Source organism: Ambystoma mexicanum, chromosome 14, assembly GCF_040938575.1.
Source record: "Ambystoma mexicanum isolate Mex_15411 chromosome 14, UKY_AmexF1_1, whole genome shotgun sequence".
In the NCBI taxonomy this organism is placed as follows: Eukaryota; Metazoa; Chordata; class Amphibia; order Caudata; family Ambystomatidae; genus Ambystoma; species Ambystoma mexicanum.
This window is the reverse complement of record NC_090940.1, coordinates 598,688,556-598,703,411: the sequence shown is the minus strand read 5'-3', so window position 1 is coordinate 598,703,411 and position 14,856 is coordinate 598,688,556. Positions and strand designations below refer to the sequence as shown.

Here is a 14,856-nt window from a genome sequence, read left to right as displayed (position 1 = left end):
CAATGGCCCCCAGGAGCTGCAGGGTCAATTCTGGACAAATGTCACGGTTTTAAACAGAAAATGGACATTCTAGCGAGAGCAAGAGAAAAGGGCTCAATAGAATATGGAGGTTCATACGGCGCATTTATCACGACTTATCAGCGTTGACCGTGACTGAGCGCAAAGAGTGTCAACCATTGACTCAGTGTCTACGTGATCATGACATACGATACAGATGGAGATATCCATTTTCATTATGCTTTGAATATCATGAGAATACTATAGAATAATGACAGCTGAGTAGGCGGAGGGTGTTCTGAAATATCTGAGAGAGGACGGTCGGGAGCCAAGACCAGTGGAGGCAAACAGCACACCACGACCCATCAGCAGAGGATTGAAACATCAACCGAGGAGAGGTCGACAAAATGGATCCAGGAAATTCTGCAAACTTAACACCCCTAAAATGTTCTATCTATCTCTGCAAAGACAATTTGCCTACTAAAAGGCATGGATATGGTGGTTTAATCTTTGATGGGGGGTGATTTGGAGTGATAACATAATACAGGGCTTTATCACGGTATACACAATTTGTAACTAAAGTGAACGAAGTACGTGGAGGGTTCCTTCACAATATTTTGAGTTGTTTACTTGGTGCGAGGGGTGACGTGTTGGTGGCCCTAATTTGATAGGGCATCTCTCAAGAGGGAGTTGGCACTCCAGACGATGGAGTGTTGGATTGAAGCAAGTGGAAGGGGAAAGGGATTTGAGGGGGGAACAACGTGTTTAATCCAAGATTTAATTGCGTTTCAGGTTGGGGTCTAAAGGGGTAGAGGGTGTCACTGAAATGAAAGCTGTACTTAGCAGTGAAAGAATAGAACATAGAAGGAATGGAATTTATAGGGGCATGCAAATGGAAGGGAAATGATGTCTAACTAATGTGATACGAATAGGCACCCTGAATGTGAAAGGCCTGAACTCACCACAGAAGAGTTCTATGGTTGCAAGGCAGATCAAGCAATCTGGCCCAGATGTGCTTTTTATTCAGGAAATCAAATTTAAGAGAGGGGGAGAATATCAAATAAAGGGGAAAGGCATAGGTACAGGTTTGTGGGCCTCGTATGGTGCAAGAAAGTCTGGTGTACGGTTGACGTTACTAATTTCTCTGGGTCTGGCAGTATGTCAGATAAAGAGGAGAATGAAGGGTCATCCCTTGGTTTTAAAATGGAGGATATGTGCCTTGGATGTGACTTTATGCTCAAAATATGTGCCAAACCAACATCAGCACATTTTTGTAATGCACGGTTAAGGTCCTTAAAAGGATGGAAGGTGGGGATTCTGATCTGTGGTGTCGATTTCTATATGTTAGCGGATCCGCAGAAGGACTGGTACTCCCTTCGAGAGGGGTTTGTCCATCTGACGAGTGTAACTGAAGATAATCTCTAGTCGTGATTATGAGGAAATATTACGTAATAGGCTTGTGGAGAACAATACACTGATATCAAGGTCCTATACTTTTTATTCCCACCTCATAAAAAATATACACAATTAGATTAGGTACTTGTAGATCCGGCAAATGAACATGATATTGTGGGGTCAGATATACAGACGGTTGCTTGGTTAGACCATTATATGTGTAGATGGTCAATAGATCTGGGCTATCAGCCATTGTTGGATAAACTCTGGATATGCAATGACACACTATTTAGGGTCTACCTTTTTCGAGAAACCATTAAGGCTGAAATACGTGAATTTGTTAAAATAAATGACACAGGAGAGGTCTGAATACGCATCGTGTGGAAGGCAGCTAAGGCCACCTACCAAGGCATTTTGATTTCTGAGGGAGCAGCAAAGAGTAAGAGCTTTGAGAGAAACCAAACTCAGATATGATATGATATGATATGATATATGATATGATATATGGCATTTATAACGCGCCTATACACAAGTGTTTTCAGACAAAGCATGAGGGGGAAAGAAGAGGAACTGAGAAGTGATCAGTGCTTTTCAGAGGATACGCTGCAAGAAGTGACAGATCTGAGACAAGAGCTTAGAGATTTATGGAGGGGCAATGGCCGTGTCGCAACTTCGGTATTCAATGCAAAGGTTTTACGAAAATGGAGACATGGCCTGCACACTATTGGCCGCCTGTCTTAGGGGACAGAGGTCTGATAGGGCGGTACATACGATTAGGGATGATTCTGGTGTTATTTTGACCCATCCTGGAGATATAGCCCAAGCATTTGGACAATTTTATGCCCGACTGTACACCACGGAGGGAGGGACGAGTGAAGTAGAGGTGCGATTGTACCTAGATGAAATCCCGCTACCCGATCTATTAAAAAATGACATTGCACAAACGGATGCTCAAGTGGAGATGGAAGAAGTGCTTCAAGTAGTTCAGTTTCAAAGCTAAAGGCTGGATCAGCCACAACCTTCTATAAAAGACGCGGAGTACAACTAGTGCCATTCTTGAGTAAACTATTCAATAGCATCGTAGGGGGGGATGGGGCCCCAGAATCTTTCAAGCAGGTAAGAATACTGATTATCCCAAAAGAAGGGAAGGACAAAATAGAGTGTGGGTATTATCATCTTATATCACTGTTGAATGTGGATGCAGAAATGTACACAAGTGTATTTGCAGAAAGACGGTGAGTTTTTCACTCAAGATAATACATACTAATCAAGGGTGTTTTATTACAGGCAGGTCGGGTGTGGATAATATTCGCGAATCACTAGATCTTATGACTGGCCTAGTTGAGAAGGACCGGGAACCCCTCTTGGTGTCGTTGAATGCTGAGATGGCCTTTGACCGGGTTGAGTGGCTCTTTCTGAAAGCGCTTCTGCAAAAAGTGGGGTTGGTTTCGAGGTGGTACATGGGAGTCATGGCACTCTATGAAAGCCCAGTGGTTAAGGTGGTAGTGGTATATTGTCCGAGGGATTCTGCCTGAGTCAGGGAATGAGACAGGGGTGCCCCCTGCCACCCTTGATTTTTGCTTTAAAATTGGAACTGTTAGCAGTGTCAATTTGAAAGGAGAAAAGGCAGAAGCAAATTCAAGGCCTAGAGACATATATGGGAAGCAAAATAAATTGGCCCTTTTGCCGATAATAATTTGGCATACATATCGAGTCCAGGTACTACTCTACCTAAATGTATTGAGGTTAGAGAGTTAAGGAACTCTGTCGGGCTCTAAAATTAACTTTAACAAGTCTGTGGCCCTTCCAATGAAGAAGTATGCATCAGAGGTGGGCCAACATATTTCAAAATATGAGACCGAGGGCCTAAAATACGTACGTACCTTCATCACGAGGACGATAACAGATATATATGCTGCGAATTAGCCAGCCTTAAGGGAAAGCATTAAGGAGCATTTAACATGGTGGGCTGGGACAATGTTGTTTTAGGAAGGGTTGTCTCACTACACTTAAGATCGGTTTATAGTGATATAATCGAAAACAAAAAGGTCAAAAGTCAAAATGTCGAAAAAAAAGGTCGAAAAAAAAGTTGAATGTTTTTTTATGATGGTTTTTTTTCGAAATGGGGGGGGTTCCCCCCCAGCCCCCCTTTTTTACATTTTGTTGTTTATTTTTACCCATTTTTTTTATTCCCGGACCCCAAAATAAATATATAATTAAAAAAAGAGGAATTCGACTTTTTTTTTTTTACATTTATTTTTTCGACATTTTTGTCTTTCGACCTTTTTTTTCGATATTTTGACTGCACACCCTTAAGATCAATGTCTTACCCGGATTGAGATTTCTTTTCCAAGCCCTGCTGACAGAGATACCGGCCTCATTCTTTGATGAAGCAAAGAAAGAGTTTGTACATTTCCGTTGGGGGGTGAGGGGGAAATCATGGATAGCATATACAATGCTGATATTGCCCAAGGAGGAAGGTGGAAGAAATCTAAGGATATGGAAGGAGTCACCTCTTGGACTTCCTCTTATTTGCCTGTGGGCCCCTCCCATTAGAGATAAAATAATTTCTCCACTCAGATACCAGCAATACTATGAGGGGGGCTGGTGAGAGCGGGCCAGTTATGGCGGGATGGGATTTATTTTAGCAAGATTAGGTTGGATGCAGTGTTGCATGTAAGGCCTATGACCCTATTCATGTTTTTACAATTAAAGGGTGTTTTAACAGATCGACATTGGGTAGGACAACTTATTCGGTCATTAACACCATTTGAACAGGTCCTAGATAAACAAACTGGCTCTGGAGGCCTCATCTCTAAACCATACAATGCTTTGTTTACCAGAGGACACATTTGTGCTCCACACACCAAGCCGTTATGGGACAGGGATTTGGGTATACAGGAAGCAAAGACGCGTGGTCGGCCATCTACAGAAAGGTCTGGACATCGAAGATCGCTATGCAATATAGAATGCATAATTACAGAATACTCCAAAGATGGCAATTGACACCATACAGTTTAGCCAAGATGTATCCTGGAGTAAGTCTGTTATGTTGGAGAGGGTGTGGAAACATAGGCACTTATTGGCATATCTGGTGGAAATGTCCATTAGTCCAATTGTTCTGGAAGGAGGTCTTGGCATGGGTGAAAGAGATAGATGGGACAGAAAGGTCCCTAGCCCCAATATTGATGTTATTTGGTCCGGAGGATTCAGGGCACAGGTATACCGGATTGACCCACATGGCAAGGAATTTATTTCTCTCGGCGAGGGTATGCATAACAATTCATTGGAAGACACGGCATCACCCAACACAACGAGAATGGGTTAGTAAGGCCTATGAAATATATGAGATAGAGAGTACAGCGGTTATATTGTTCGAAACTCACAATCATACAGAATCAAAATGGCTTCCATTTTTGTCACACTATAGAAGTCTAACATCATAAGATGGATGGGTGTCATCCTGAGAATAGATCAAGATAGGTGGAATCGTATGAGTAGTGCCATTGTCGAAGAGAACCTGAGTTCACCAGACGCAAGAGATGTCTCCCGTTCAACACCATCTCACTTAGACGATTAGCTTACCTTAGTCAGATTGGATACTCGTTGTAGCCCGGAAAGAGGCACGGTGGGAGGCAACAGGGACAGGGGAGGGTAGAACATGGAGTTTACTAAACACTGCTGAGGGACAGATATTGCTAGACATGTGCTATAACCTAATAAAAGGTTGTTGCTTTGTGGGATCACAACCATCTCAAATTGTATGTTGATTTTGTTGCTCCTGGAAAAATTCAATAAACAGTGTGTAAAAAAAAATACAAACTGTCCCTTTTTAAAATGTTACTCTGTTAATTTATGATGATCGCTGCAGAAGCAGAACCTCATTTATTCATAACAAGACTGATACACTGAGCACATAATCAAAAACTACAGTAAAGTTAAGGTAAGAAACGAATCACAGAGATCAGATTCCGGAAGTTGAAATCATAATATTTACTTTTTGAAAAATAAAATAGTGGAAAAAAGAAATGGTGGCAAAGATGTGCAGGAAATGGAGAAGAGCACTATCACAGAAATGATATTGCGAAAATTAGATCTGGAAATTAAATCTACGAGGGTGATATTTATGGCCTGTTGCTTATTCCGACACGATTAGGGTACCTGGAGTGCAGCTTCATGGACAACAGCAGAATGCATAGGCTATGCTATGTTATGATATGTTATTTATAGCGCGCTTAATACCCAGAGGTTTCTAAGCACGGATCTGGGGATCGAACCTGTGTTGCTTCATGTCATCTTGTTTCCAAGTCGAGCAGGTTGCCCCTGATCTATCCTCACGAGACTAAGGACTGTTATGTTACGTTGTGTTATGTTAATGGGATTCACACCACGCAGCGCTGCAATTTGCATGGTGTCCAGTCACTCTGAGGAGTCAACAACTATGTCAACGTAATAGATCAGACTTTAGTGCAATAATTTCGAGCTAACGCGAAATAAAATTGCACCAACAATTTGGGCGTAGATGCCGCTAGTCAGATGTTCTAATGCCTTAGGGCATGGAAACATGTTTGGATGTTTGGAATTTCTTCAATTAAAGCCGGCATTAAGGTGTATTAGGGGTGCAATAGCGTGTTTATTTATTTACTGCATTTGTAAGGCGCGCTCGGTAACTGGGCGCTATTTACATGGGGGACAGTTGATAAACATGAGGGTAGCAAGTATCAATGAAATGTCAAGTTGCAATGCCAGGGCGTTGCGGCAGGAAAAAGGAGTCGGCGAAGTGTTCTTCAAAATCCCAATTTAATATTGTAGTGTTTCCAACATACCACATTTTAAGGGCAATTTTGGTCTGCTATTATATTCCAAAAGCAAACCAACTATGAATGTTATACCGGTTTTACAATATTCTGTACCCCCAAACTACTGAGATGCACATACCAAAGGCATTTATAGAGGTTGCAGCAACATTTATATATTTTAAATTAAAACTAAGAATCATTAGTGACTTCTACATACCTTAACTTGTGTATTAGGACCTACCTGTATTTTCTGGCACCGCCGTGTGGTTCCCTGGGTTTTCTCCATGTTTCGCCGTTGAGTTCTCCTCCTCCTCTCCCTCTCCGATGGTAAACTCTGCTCTGGTGAAGAGTAGGCCTTCCTCAAGGCTATCAGTGGGTTCCTGAGGCAGAAAAGCAAAGTTATATACTCAAGCTGCAGGCACAGGAAGAAACAAGAGCTGGGCTGGGAGGATAGCTCAGGGGCAACGCGTTTGCCTTGGAAGCAAGACAACGCATCGCAGCATAGGTTCGCATCCCGATCCTGCGCTTAGAAACTGGTCTCCGGTATTAAGCGCATTATAAACAAACAATTATCCTAATAATGGCTAAAGTCTTGACTCTTATAAATCAAGTGCCCCCTCAAATGTCCCACTAGCTGCATCATATGTCTTCCGCAGTCACCATGTAGTAAGGTATAGTCTCACATGCACTTTACATGTAATACAATATCTGTTCATTTTATTGTACAGATTTGATTTTTTTATTTAAATTTATTTGTTTAGTTTCATAAAAAGGCAATTATCATAGAACGCTACTCAGGTTCGGATTTTCTTCTATTCTCATTGACTTCTTTGTTACTGATATGTTTATTTATTTATTTATTTATTTATTTATTAACATTTATATAGCGCACAGCAGCCCTGAGGCATCGTGGTTGGGTCAATCATTTTCAGGTTCTTATCCCCTGTTCTTCTGCTCTGGGAGACCAACATTTGTTTTTTTTGGGGAGAGGGTTGAGGGAACGCGCACGAGATTAAACTCACATTTTTGGGATATTCATGCCAAGACCTATGGCGCTTGTCCATAGAGAGCGCAAACCAGAGTGCTTCCATTTTGGTTCTTAACTGCTGATTCCTATAATGAATGCCGTTTGAGCACATATTTTTCCGACAGCCATTATTTGGAAGGGGATTGGTAGAGAGAAAGTTGTTTTCAGGAGGTATTGCCATTGGTGAGCAGGGAGGCAGATCACTTGGTGGTGTGTAGTGCATTAATGGTCAGTGTTGTCAGGGGTAAAGATTTCAAGTTGCAAGCTACTATCCAGGCATACACAGTTGCTAGCCCCTCAGTAGTCAACGTGCATGCGGCGCACAGTTTCTTGTTCTCCGGGGGCTGGTGGTTTACCGGCCAGTGGGTGGTGACGAGAGCACGCATTCTATTATGATCTGCCTTCCGGCCTCTTACAATATGTACAGAAATCTTGAACTTTTTCCATATCTGCTGACATCCTCCCACTTCCTTGCCTTCGCCTTCTTCTGCTTACTCTTCTCTCCCTATTCATTTTCTTGACACATTCAACACATACAATCAGGATTGGTATCCCGGGTCATTGGACAGCCCACCTATCATGACCTTCTCAAACCTTGCCCGCAGCATTCTTAGGTTTTGCCCAAGCACATCTCGAGCCCCTCACCCACCCAAACTTAACATATGTACGCACAACGCCTCAACTACATACTTCAATCACTGACTTACACAGCTTTTCCCTTTTGTGAATACACACAATTCCAGCCTCAACACACTCTACTATCTCTCTCTTATATCACACTATTTTCCGGACAATGTCTTCAAGCAGACTATGGGACTGCGTTCCCCAGGAGGGACTGAACTCGGACAAGGTTAACACGCTTTGAGACCACTATGGTGGTGAACTGGTGCAGTATAAAAGAAAAATTCATAATACAAAATACCCCCTCTTACATGGCCATCGGTTATTGGATGGTCACCAAATCCACTATCAGGGCAACAACGCTTGGAGTCATAGTCAAGTCCTATCTATCCTGAGACTCCCAAATGAACTTTATGTGCAAAAAAGGCAAACCTCCACATCCATGCACGCAAAAACATAACACCCCTTCTATAGACCCAACAGCGACTAAACCTAGTGAGTGCTCTAGTACTCCCACACCTTGACTAGTCATTAGTTTCCAACCAGGCACCCAAGGAACTCATCAAATAGATGCAATAGTCCACAGCAGAGCATCCAGGCACATCCATAAGATAAAAAGAATAGATCAGATTTCCCACAGCCTTAGAATCCCATGGCTGGATCCCAGTAAAAGAACAGATCCCCTTTAGGATCCCCTGCCTCATTCCCAAATCTTTACTGGATCTCACCAAAGAGTATATGAGAAAACTATGCACACCATACGCAACTTATAAGAACTTTAAATACATCAAATAATCTCATCACCGCCTTTCTCTATCTCCTAATAGTATAACCAAACTATGTCCAAACTCTCCCCCTCTCGTCGTGATGTTACTGCCTTCTCCACCCTTTTACTGCCTCTTCCTGATTCCCTCTCCCCTTGCCTCCAACAGCTCCTACACCGCCAAAATCCCTATAAAGTGTCCAAAATCCTCTGCCTCCAGTCTCACCAATCTCCAGTTCTGTCCGGTCTCCATCGTGCTCCGAACATGAGCCTCCCTCTCCTGCGCATGGATCTGCCGGGCTTACATGGGGCTGCAACCTCTCCCCCTGGTAGGGCTGCCCTTTAGTAGCTGCACATGTGCAATATGGGTCTTGCTGGGCTGTGATTGGACCATGTGCCTGGGGTCATATGAGCTGAGTGGGGGCCAGCCTAAACCTATATAAAGACTGACGGCTGTTTGGCATTTCAGGTGTGTGTGTGTGTGTGTTGAGCATGGAAGAGTTGTGTGTATGTGGAGGCAGCCTATCGGCTGTTGTTGATGGGGTACGTACCATTTTGGAGGGTTAGGGATATTTTTACAATACTTCCCTTGTTCCCCATAGTGGTTCCCTGAATTGGCAGGCTATGTTAGTGATTGTGGCGGTCTCTGTGTGACTGGCCTCTGCGACCCAGTCGGTGCGACTCTGGGATGCTCCCCATTCTACCCCAATCCCACCATCCACCGGTGTGGGGAGGTACCAGCCATCTGTGTCCCCCAGAAAGAGGCCGGGAACTGCTCAGTTTGTGTCCAGCCTCACTTCTTGCCATTCCCCCAGGATTTTCAGTGGTCTGCTCACTATGTAGCATGTTACCAAACCCTAATAAAATAAAAATCACTCTGGTGTGTACTTACACGTGTAGTATATACACATGGTGGTGCTTGGTACATGCATACAATTGATTTTACCTATAGCCTTTTCAACCCAACAGAATTCCAACCAGTGGAAAGGCATTAGCTCCCCCCACCTGATGACACTTATTGTAAGGGTGCAGAGATAAGACTCTGACACAATGGTGGCATGATCTTGGATATAGACTTTTATTAATAGCTAGCAAAAAGTAACCGTTCTCCGAACAGGTTCTGTGGACAGACATGACAACACTTTCATCCATTGTTGAAAATCGTTGATCCTGTAGGTCGCTGTTACAATTCGCTTTATCGCTTGATGTGCTTTGCACTCTGAAGTAAACTGGACTGAGAATGTGTGTGTGTGGCTGGCTGACATACCCCTGAGTAGACATAGAGGGGAGGCGAGAGTTGGCGTGCTGCCTTCTATGAGCTCCCCCACCTGTTGCCTCCCCCTGGCATGGTGCAGTTCATTGCAGTGCATTGCCGAACAAATGGCGCATAAACCATGCATTCTAGGGTTAAAGACCGGTCCTTCTATGACCACATTGATGTTTCGCCGATTTCAGGCAACCGTCTCATATGTGAAGGTGTTGAAATCCAGGGAAAGGGGTGGGGCGTCCAAATGTCATGTAGCCAGTAATGTCCAGAGTGTCCTAACAGGTAACTATGCAAACTTTGGTGCAGATTAGTGAAATAGTGTGAAATTGTATAAGGAACAGCCTCTTCGCCAATCCACAAACCCAGCCTCAAACCCATCCATTTTCCCTTTTATGAATATATTCATAAAAGGGAAAATGGATCTATGTATACATAGATAAATGAGTTGGAAAATCCATAAAGCTAAGAGGGGCTTCCCTACCTCAAGGGAAACTGATGTTATTGTCAGGTTGTCTGAACCTAAAATGTCTGTCACTGTCACATTCCAAAACTCTACTTCTGTCCCTAAAACTAACAAACTAATATAAGTGTGCAGGGTTGATCTCCTCTCAGAGGAAAAAGGGTTCTTTATGTTTTCAAACAACTGAAAAGCTCCCAGTCTTACTGGCTGTAAAAAGTTCCAAACTTAGGGATGGGCTCCTTTCCCCGAGCTTCTTCTTAGTCTGTGAGTGCCGTGCAAGGAACTGTTCTTCTAGCTCATAGCTCAGGTGTGTTACTAGTATAGGATTCCTCTGTCTTCAGTGTTAGGGATCTTGACTATTGCTTCAAATATGTAATTGTCTCTTATTTGTTTCAGGGTCCCAGACCCTTTCATCAAAGTAGATACATGTCAATTGTGGATTTCAGGGTTCCGGACCCTCATGGTTTTGGGTGCGGGTCCCAGATTTGCACAAGTATGTTGTATTCGTCTGGTTGACTCTCCTGCCAAACATACTTCATTCTTTGGTTTGTTGTAGGGTCCCAGACCCTCCTTCTCCAGCTCCTCAGCTCACTCCTGCACTTCCCCAGACCTCCTACAGCTCTGGGGTGTCCTGCGTACCTGCTTGCCTCCTTCGTGGCAGTCTCCGCAGTCCCTGGGCAGCTGTCTCCTTCGGGGAGGATCCGGAAACAGACACACGTCCACTGGGGTCTGCAGCCTTGCTGCAGACTAAGGCTTCTCCCCAGTTGCGCATTCTGTTCTTTCCGTCCTTCATCTCTTCTCTGGTTTGGCTATCTGTTTGTCTTTTTTGGGGGATGGCTCTCTGTTTCTCGCGTCTCTTAGACGCTTTTGTTTCAGCCTAAGCTTGAACTGAAGCTTGAACCACTGAGTAACTCCCGTGTTGGAGTGATTACCTCCTTTAAGCCAATCACAAGCTTTTGAACCCTAGACCCCTGTTCGTTTGCTTGCAAGTGATCTTTGTACTCCTGACCATCTTCCTCGTCACAGTACCATCTGTCAAACCACCTGCACAATATTTCCTATTATCAATGGTGTTATAGATATTAGTTTGGCTATGCATTTTAGTGTTCTTATGCTTGTTGGTTTGATTATATGTATTTTCAATGTTATTATGCAGGTCAGTTTGGCTATGTCCATAATAATCTATACTGTCTAGGTCTTCAAAATTCACATTTTATCGCAGCTGCAAAAATCGACAGAGGAAGCCACTACCTGATCGGGCACACATACTATCAAAACTGGCGCTATGGGCTACGGGATCAGCTAGAAGGTCAGCAATGTCTTCGTTTTCACTAGAATTACTACATTCCCCGATCACCTCCTCCTCACCTGAATAGTCCAGTTTCTTTCTGCGGGTAAGTCCAATGTAAGGTTTCTTCTTTTTTTGAAGATAGGGTCTACCTTGGAAGGAAGCCACGGTGACTGAAAACTGAGAAATCCCTTGGTGACTCCCCTCCGCGACAGCCAGAGGGGAAAAAGCCACTTGATGGCAAAAAACCCCTGGATCCGGAGTGGTCGCAAGGCAATGGAAGTCGCCGGATCCGTAGCAGGTAGGAATGATGAAAGTCGCCAGATCCGTAGCAGGTAGGAATGGTGGAAGTCGCCGGATCCGTAGCAGGTAGGAATGGTCCTCCGCCGAGTACCCAGGGACCGTGAGGTCAGCGTGTCTATGCAGACCGGCTGAAGGAGGTAGCTGGATACAGGTGAGTTCCCCACAACGTGGAGGACAAGAGAGAGCGGGATAATACGAGATGTCCGAGGGAACCCAAGGGAGCGAGAAAAGGCAGCGGAGGGAAAAAACAGCACGGGAGCAAAGGGAGAAGGCAAGCGGAACAGAGAGGGAGAGAGAGAGCAACGGGAACGGGAGGAGAAGGAATTAAACAGACGCCGAAAAGGCGTGATAGAAGGACAAAACTGTCAACAGGGAACTAGCACAAGCAACGGGGGCGAGAAAGAACTCAGTTGCAACTGTCACCCGCAGGCGTTCCGACTGGCGGTTTCTTCCGCGCTGGGTTTTGGGACATAGGTACGGGAGGTACTAGTCCCTCCTTTGTGTCCGTTATTTTTTCCTCCTTGTAGCGCGGGGCCGCTGGGAGTATATCTACTCTCCCGGCCCAGCGGTCCCTGCGTTGCAACTTTCCTTTGGAAGCTCTCGCTCTTCCGGGTTTCTTCGCTCCTGCCTCGCTCTGTCCAGGCTCCAGTCACTCGCGCCCTACAGCGAGTGTTCTTCTTACTTTCTCTTCCCTCCAGTTTTCTCTGCTGCCACCGTGCCTCGGCGGTTTCTGTTTCTCTTTTCTTGCGGCCCCATCCCCGCGCGGATAGGCGCCGCCCCTTTTCCCTGCGCTTTTCTTTTCTTTTTTCTCTCCGCTACTTGCCTGGCGCTTTTCTCCTTTGCTTACCTCTCCTCCGGTCCTGGCCCCCCTTGCAGGCCTTGGCTGGTGGGAGTTCCGGCTCCCACGACAGGATTCCCCTGTTCCACTGCAGTGTTACCTTCAGTTACACATACGGATCCACTCTACTATCTACGTCCTACCCATCTGAAAGTCTACGTTTCTGCTAGAACTACGTCTTCCGGCCTACAGACCAGAGGAGTCCAAGGGTTTTTCCCCATTTGGGGTTTTTCCCCTATTTCGGCTTGGTTCCGGAAGGGAGGTCCTCGACAGCTGTTCTCTTCAGCGGTCACGGTGGCCTCCCTCCGTGACAAGCAAGCTCATCGGAAAAAGGAGAAGGATTATCTACTCCGACGGCGTCTGCAGGACCCCGACAGCGATTCCGGCGGCTCAAGTGAGGAGAGTTCGACAGAAGGGGGAGAAAAGGGAGACCAGGCACTTAAACTGTCACAGATTGCAACGCCAAAGAAAGACACCATGTCAGCCGAAGGGCAAGTGCAAGAACTTTGGAAGGCAATTCAAGCTATGTCTCAGGAACTTCAGGGAGTCAAAGCTGAGAACGCCCTCCTTAGACAAATGGTATCCGCCCGGGAACCTCCTCCTCCAGAATTACCGCCTACAACACTATCCTCGGGAAAATTTGATGGTGCCCCCAAGAAAGTGAAGGAATTCTTAGAGGCGTGTACCGTCTACTTTACTTTCCGACCCAGCACTTTCTCTACAGACCAAGCGAAGGTCGGCTTCCTAATCTTGAACATGACAGGCAACGCTCTGACCTGGGCCACTCCCCTAGTCACAAGCAACAATGCCATTCTCCAAGATTACGCAGCGTTCCAAAATTCTCTGAGACAGACTTTCGAACGCCCAGAGTTGTCATTTACTGCTTCTGAAGAGTTGTTGGATGTAAAGCAAGGTTCTTTGGACGTCCTGTCGTATATCTCTGCTTTCAAAACAGTAGCCTCTGGCGCAGGCTGGCCAGAACCGGCACAGTATGCCATTTTCAGGAGGGGTCTAAAAGAGGAGATTAAGGATGAGTTAGCCAGATCTACTCGCTCACCTACTTTCTCGGACCTGCTAACTGCGGCACTACATATCGAGTATCGCCTACAGGAAAGGAAGATGGAAAGACGCAAACAACGAGGCTCAGGATTCCTCCCGGATTCTCGGACATACTCTCCCCCTAGTCGTTCTCCCGCTGCCGCTTCAGAGGAACCGATGCAGATTGGCTTCACAAGAGCACCTCTGACTGCTGCCGAAAGACGGCGAAGAAGAGAAAAAGGACTTTGCGCTTACTGTGGGTCGGACCAACACCTTCTAAAGGACTGCACAGAACTGCCTAACAAGAGGCAGGGAAACGATCACCCTCGGCATCAATAGGGACTAGTGTCCGGGGGTTTCCAGTTCTGTCTACTCGTCCCTATGTTTCTCTAACTGTTTCTTCTTCCAACTCCAAGGAAGATTCCCGACTCATGGTAGTTTCAGCTATCATCATGATAGAAGGCGAGAAGGTGGAGACTCTCGCGTTATTGGACTGCGAAGCAGCAGGAAACTTCGTTGATACCCTATGGGCCGATAAGGTCGGTCTACGCAGGATACCCCGGAAGGAAGGTCAGAAGATAGAAGGAGTTGACGGCTCTCCACTATCATCCGGACTCATCACCCATACCACTGAAGAGCTATCCTTAACAGTTTTTCAGCACTCGGAAGTGATAAGGTTCGACATCATCCGGGCTGCACATTTTCCAATTATTTTGGGGATCACATGGCTTCGCAGATACAATCCCCAAATCGATTGGACTAATAACCAGCTGAGTTTCTGTTCTACATACTGCACCGAACACTGTCTTCCACCGAAGAGTCAGAAGGCCCCTCAATCTATTACGGCTCACACCTCCAACTGTGTGGGGGTTTTTGCATTACCCAGTTTTTGTTTGAAATACTCCGAAGTATTCCAAGAAAGCCTTCACTCCAAACTGCCACCCCATCGGCCCGAGGACTGTACCGTGGATCTGGTGCCCAATGCACTAGTTCCCTTCGGCAGAATGTTCTCTCTAACACTTACGGAGAAGCTTGTGTTACGTAACTATTTGGACACGAA

At 45.3% G+C, this 14,856-nt stretch overlaps 1 protein-coding gene across 9 annotated transcripts in view; it reads right to left on the bottom strand.

Moving 5' to 3' along the window:
- UNC79 (unc-79 homolog, NALCN channel complex subunit) overlaps positions 1 to 14,856 on the bottom strand; it is a 538,994-nt gene that overhangs the window by 351,733 nt on the left and 172,405 nt on the right. For all 9 annotated transcript variants that reach the window (XM_069637971.1, XM_069637972.1, XM_069637973.1 and 6 more), the window contains one exon: positions 6,433 to 6,571. In XM_069637971.1, the coding sequence (XP_069494072.1) occupies positions 6,433 to 6,571 (139 nt within the window). The remainder of the gene's footprint in view (positions 1 to 6,432; positions 6,572 to 14,856) is intronic.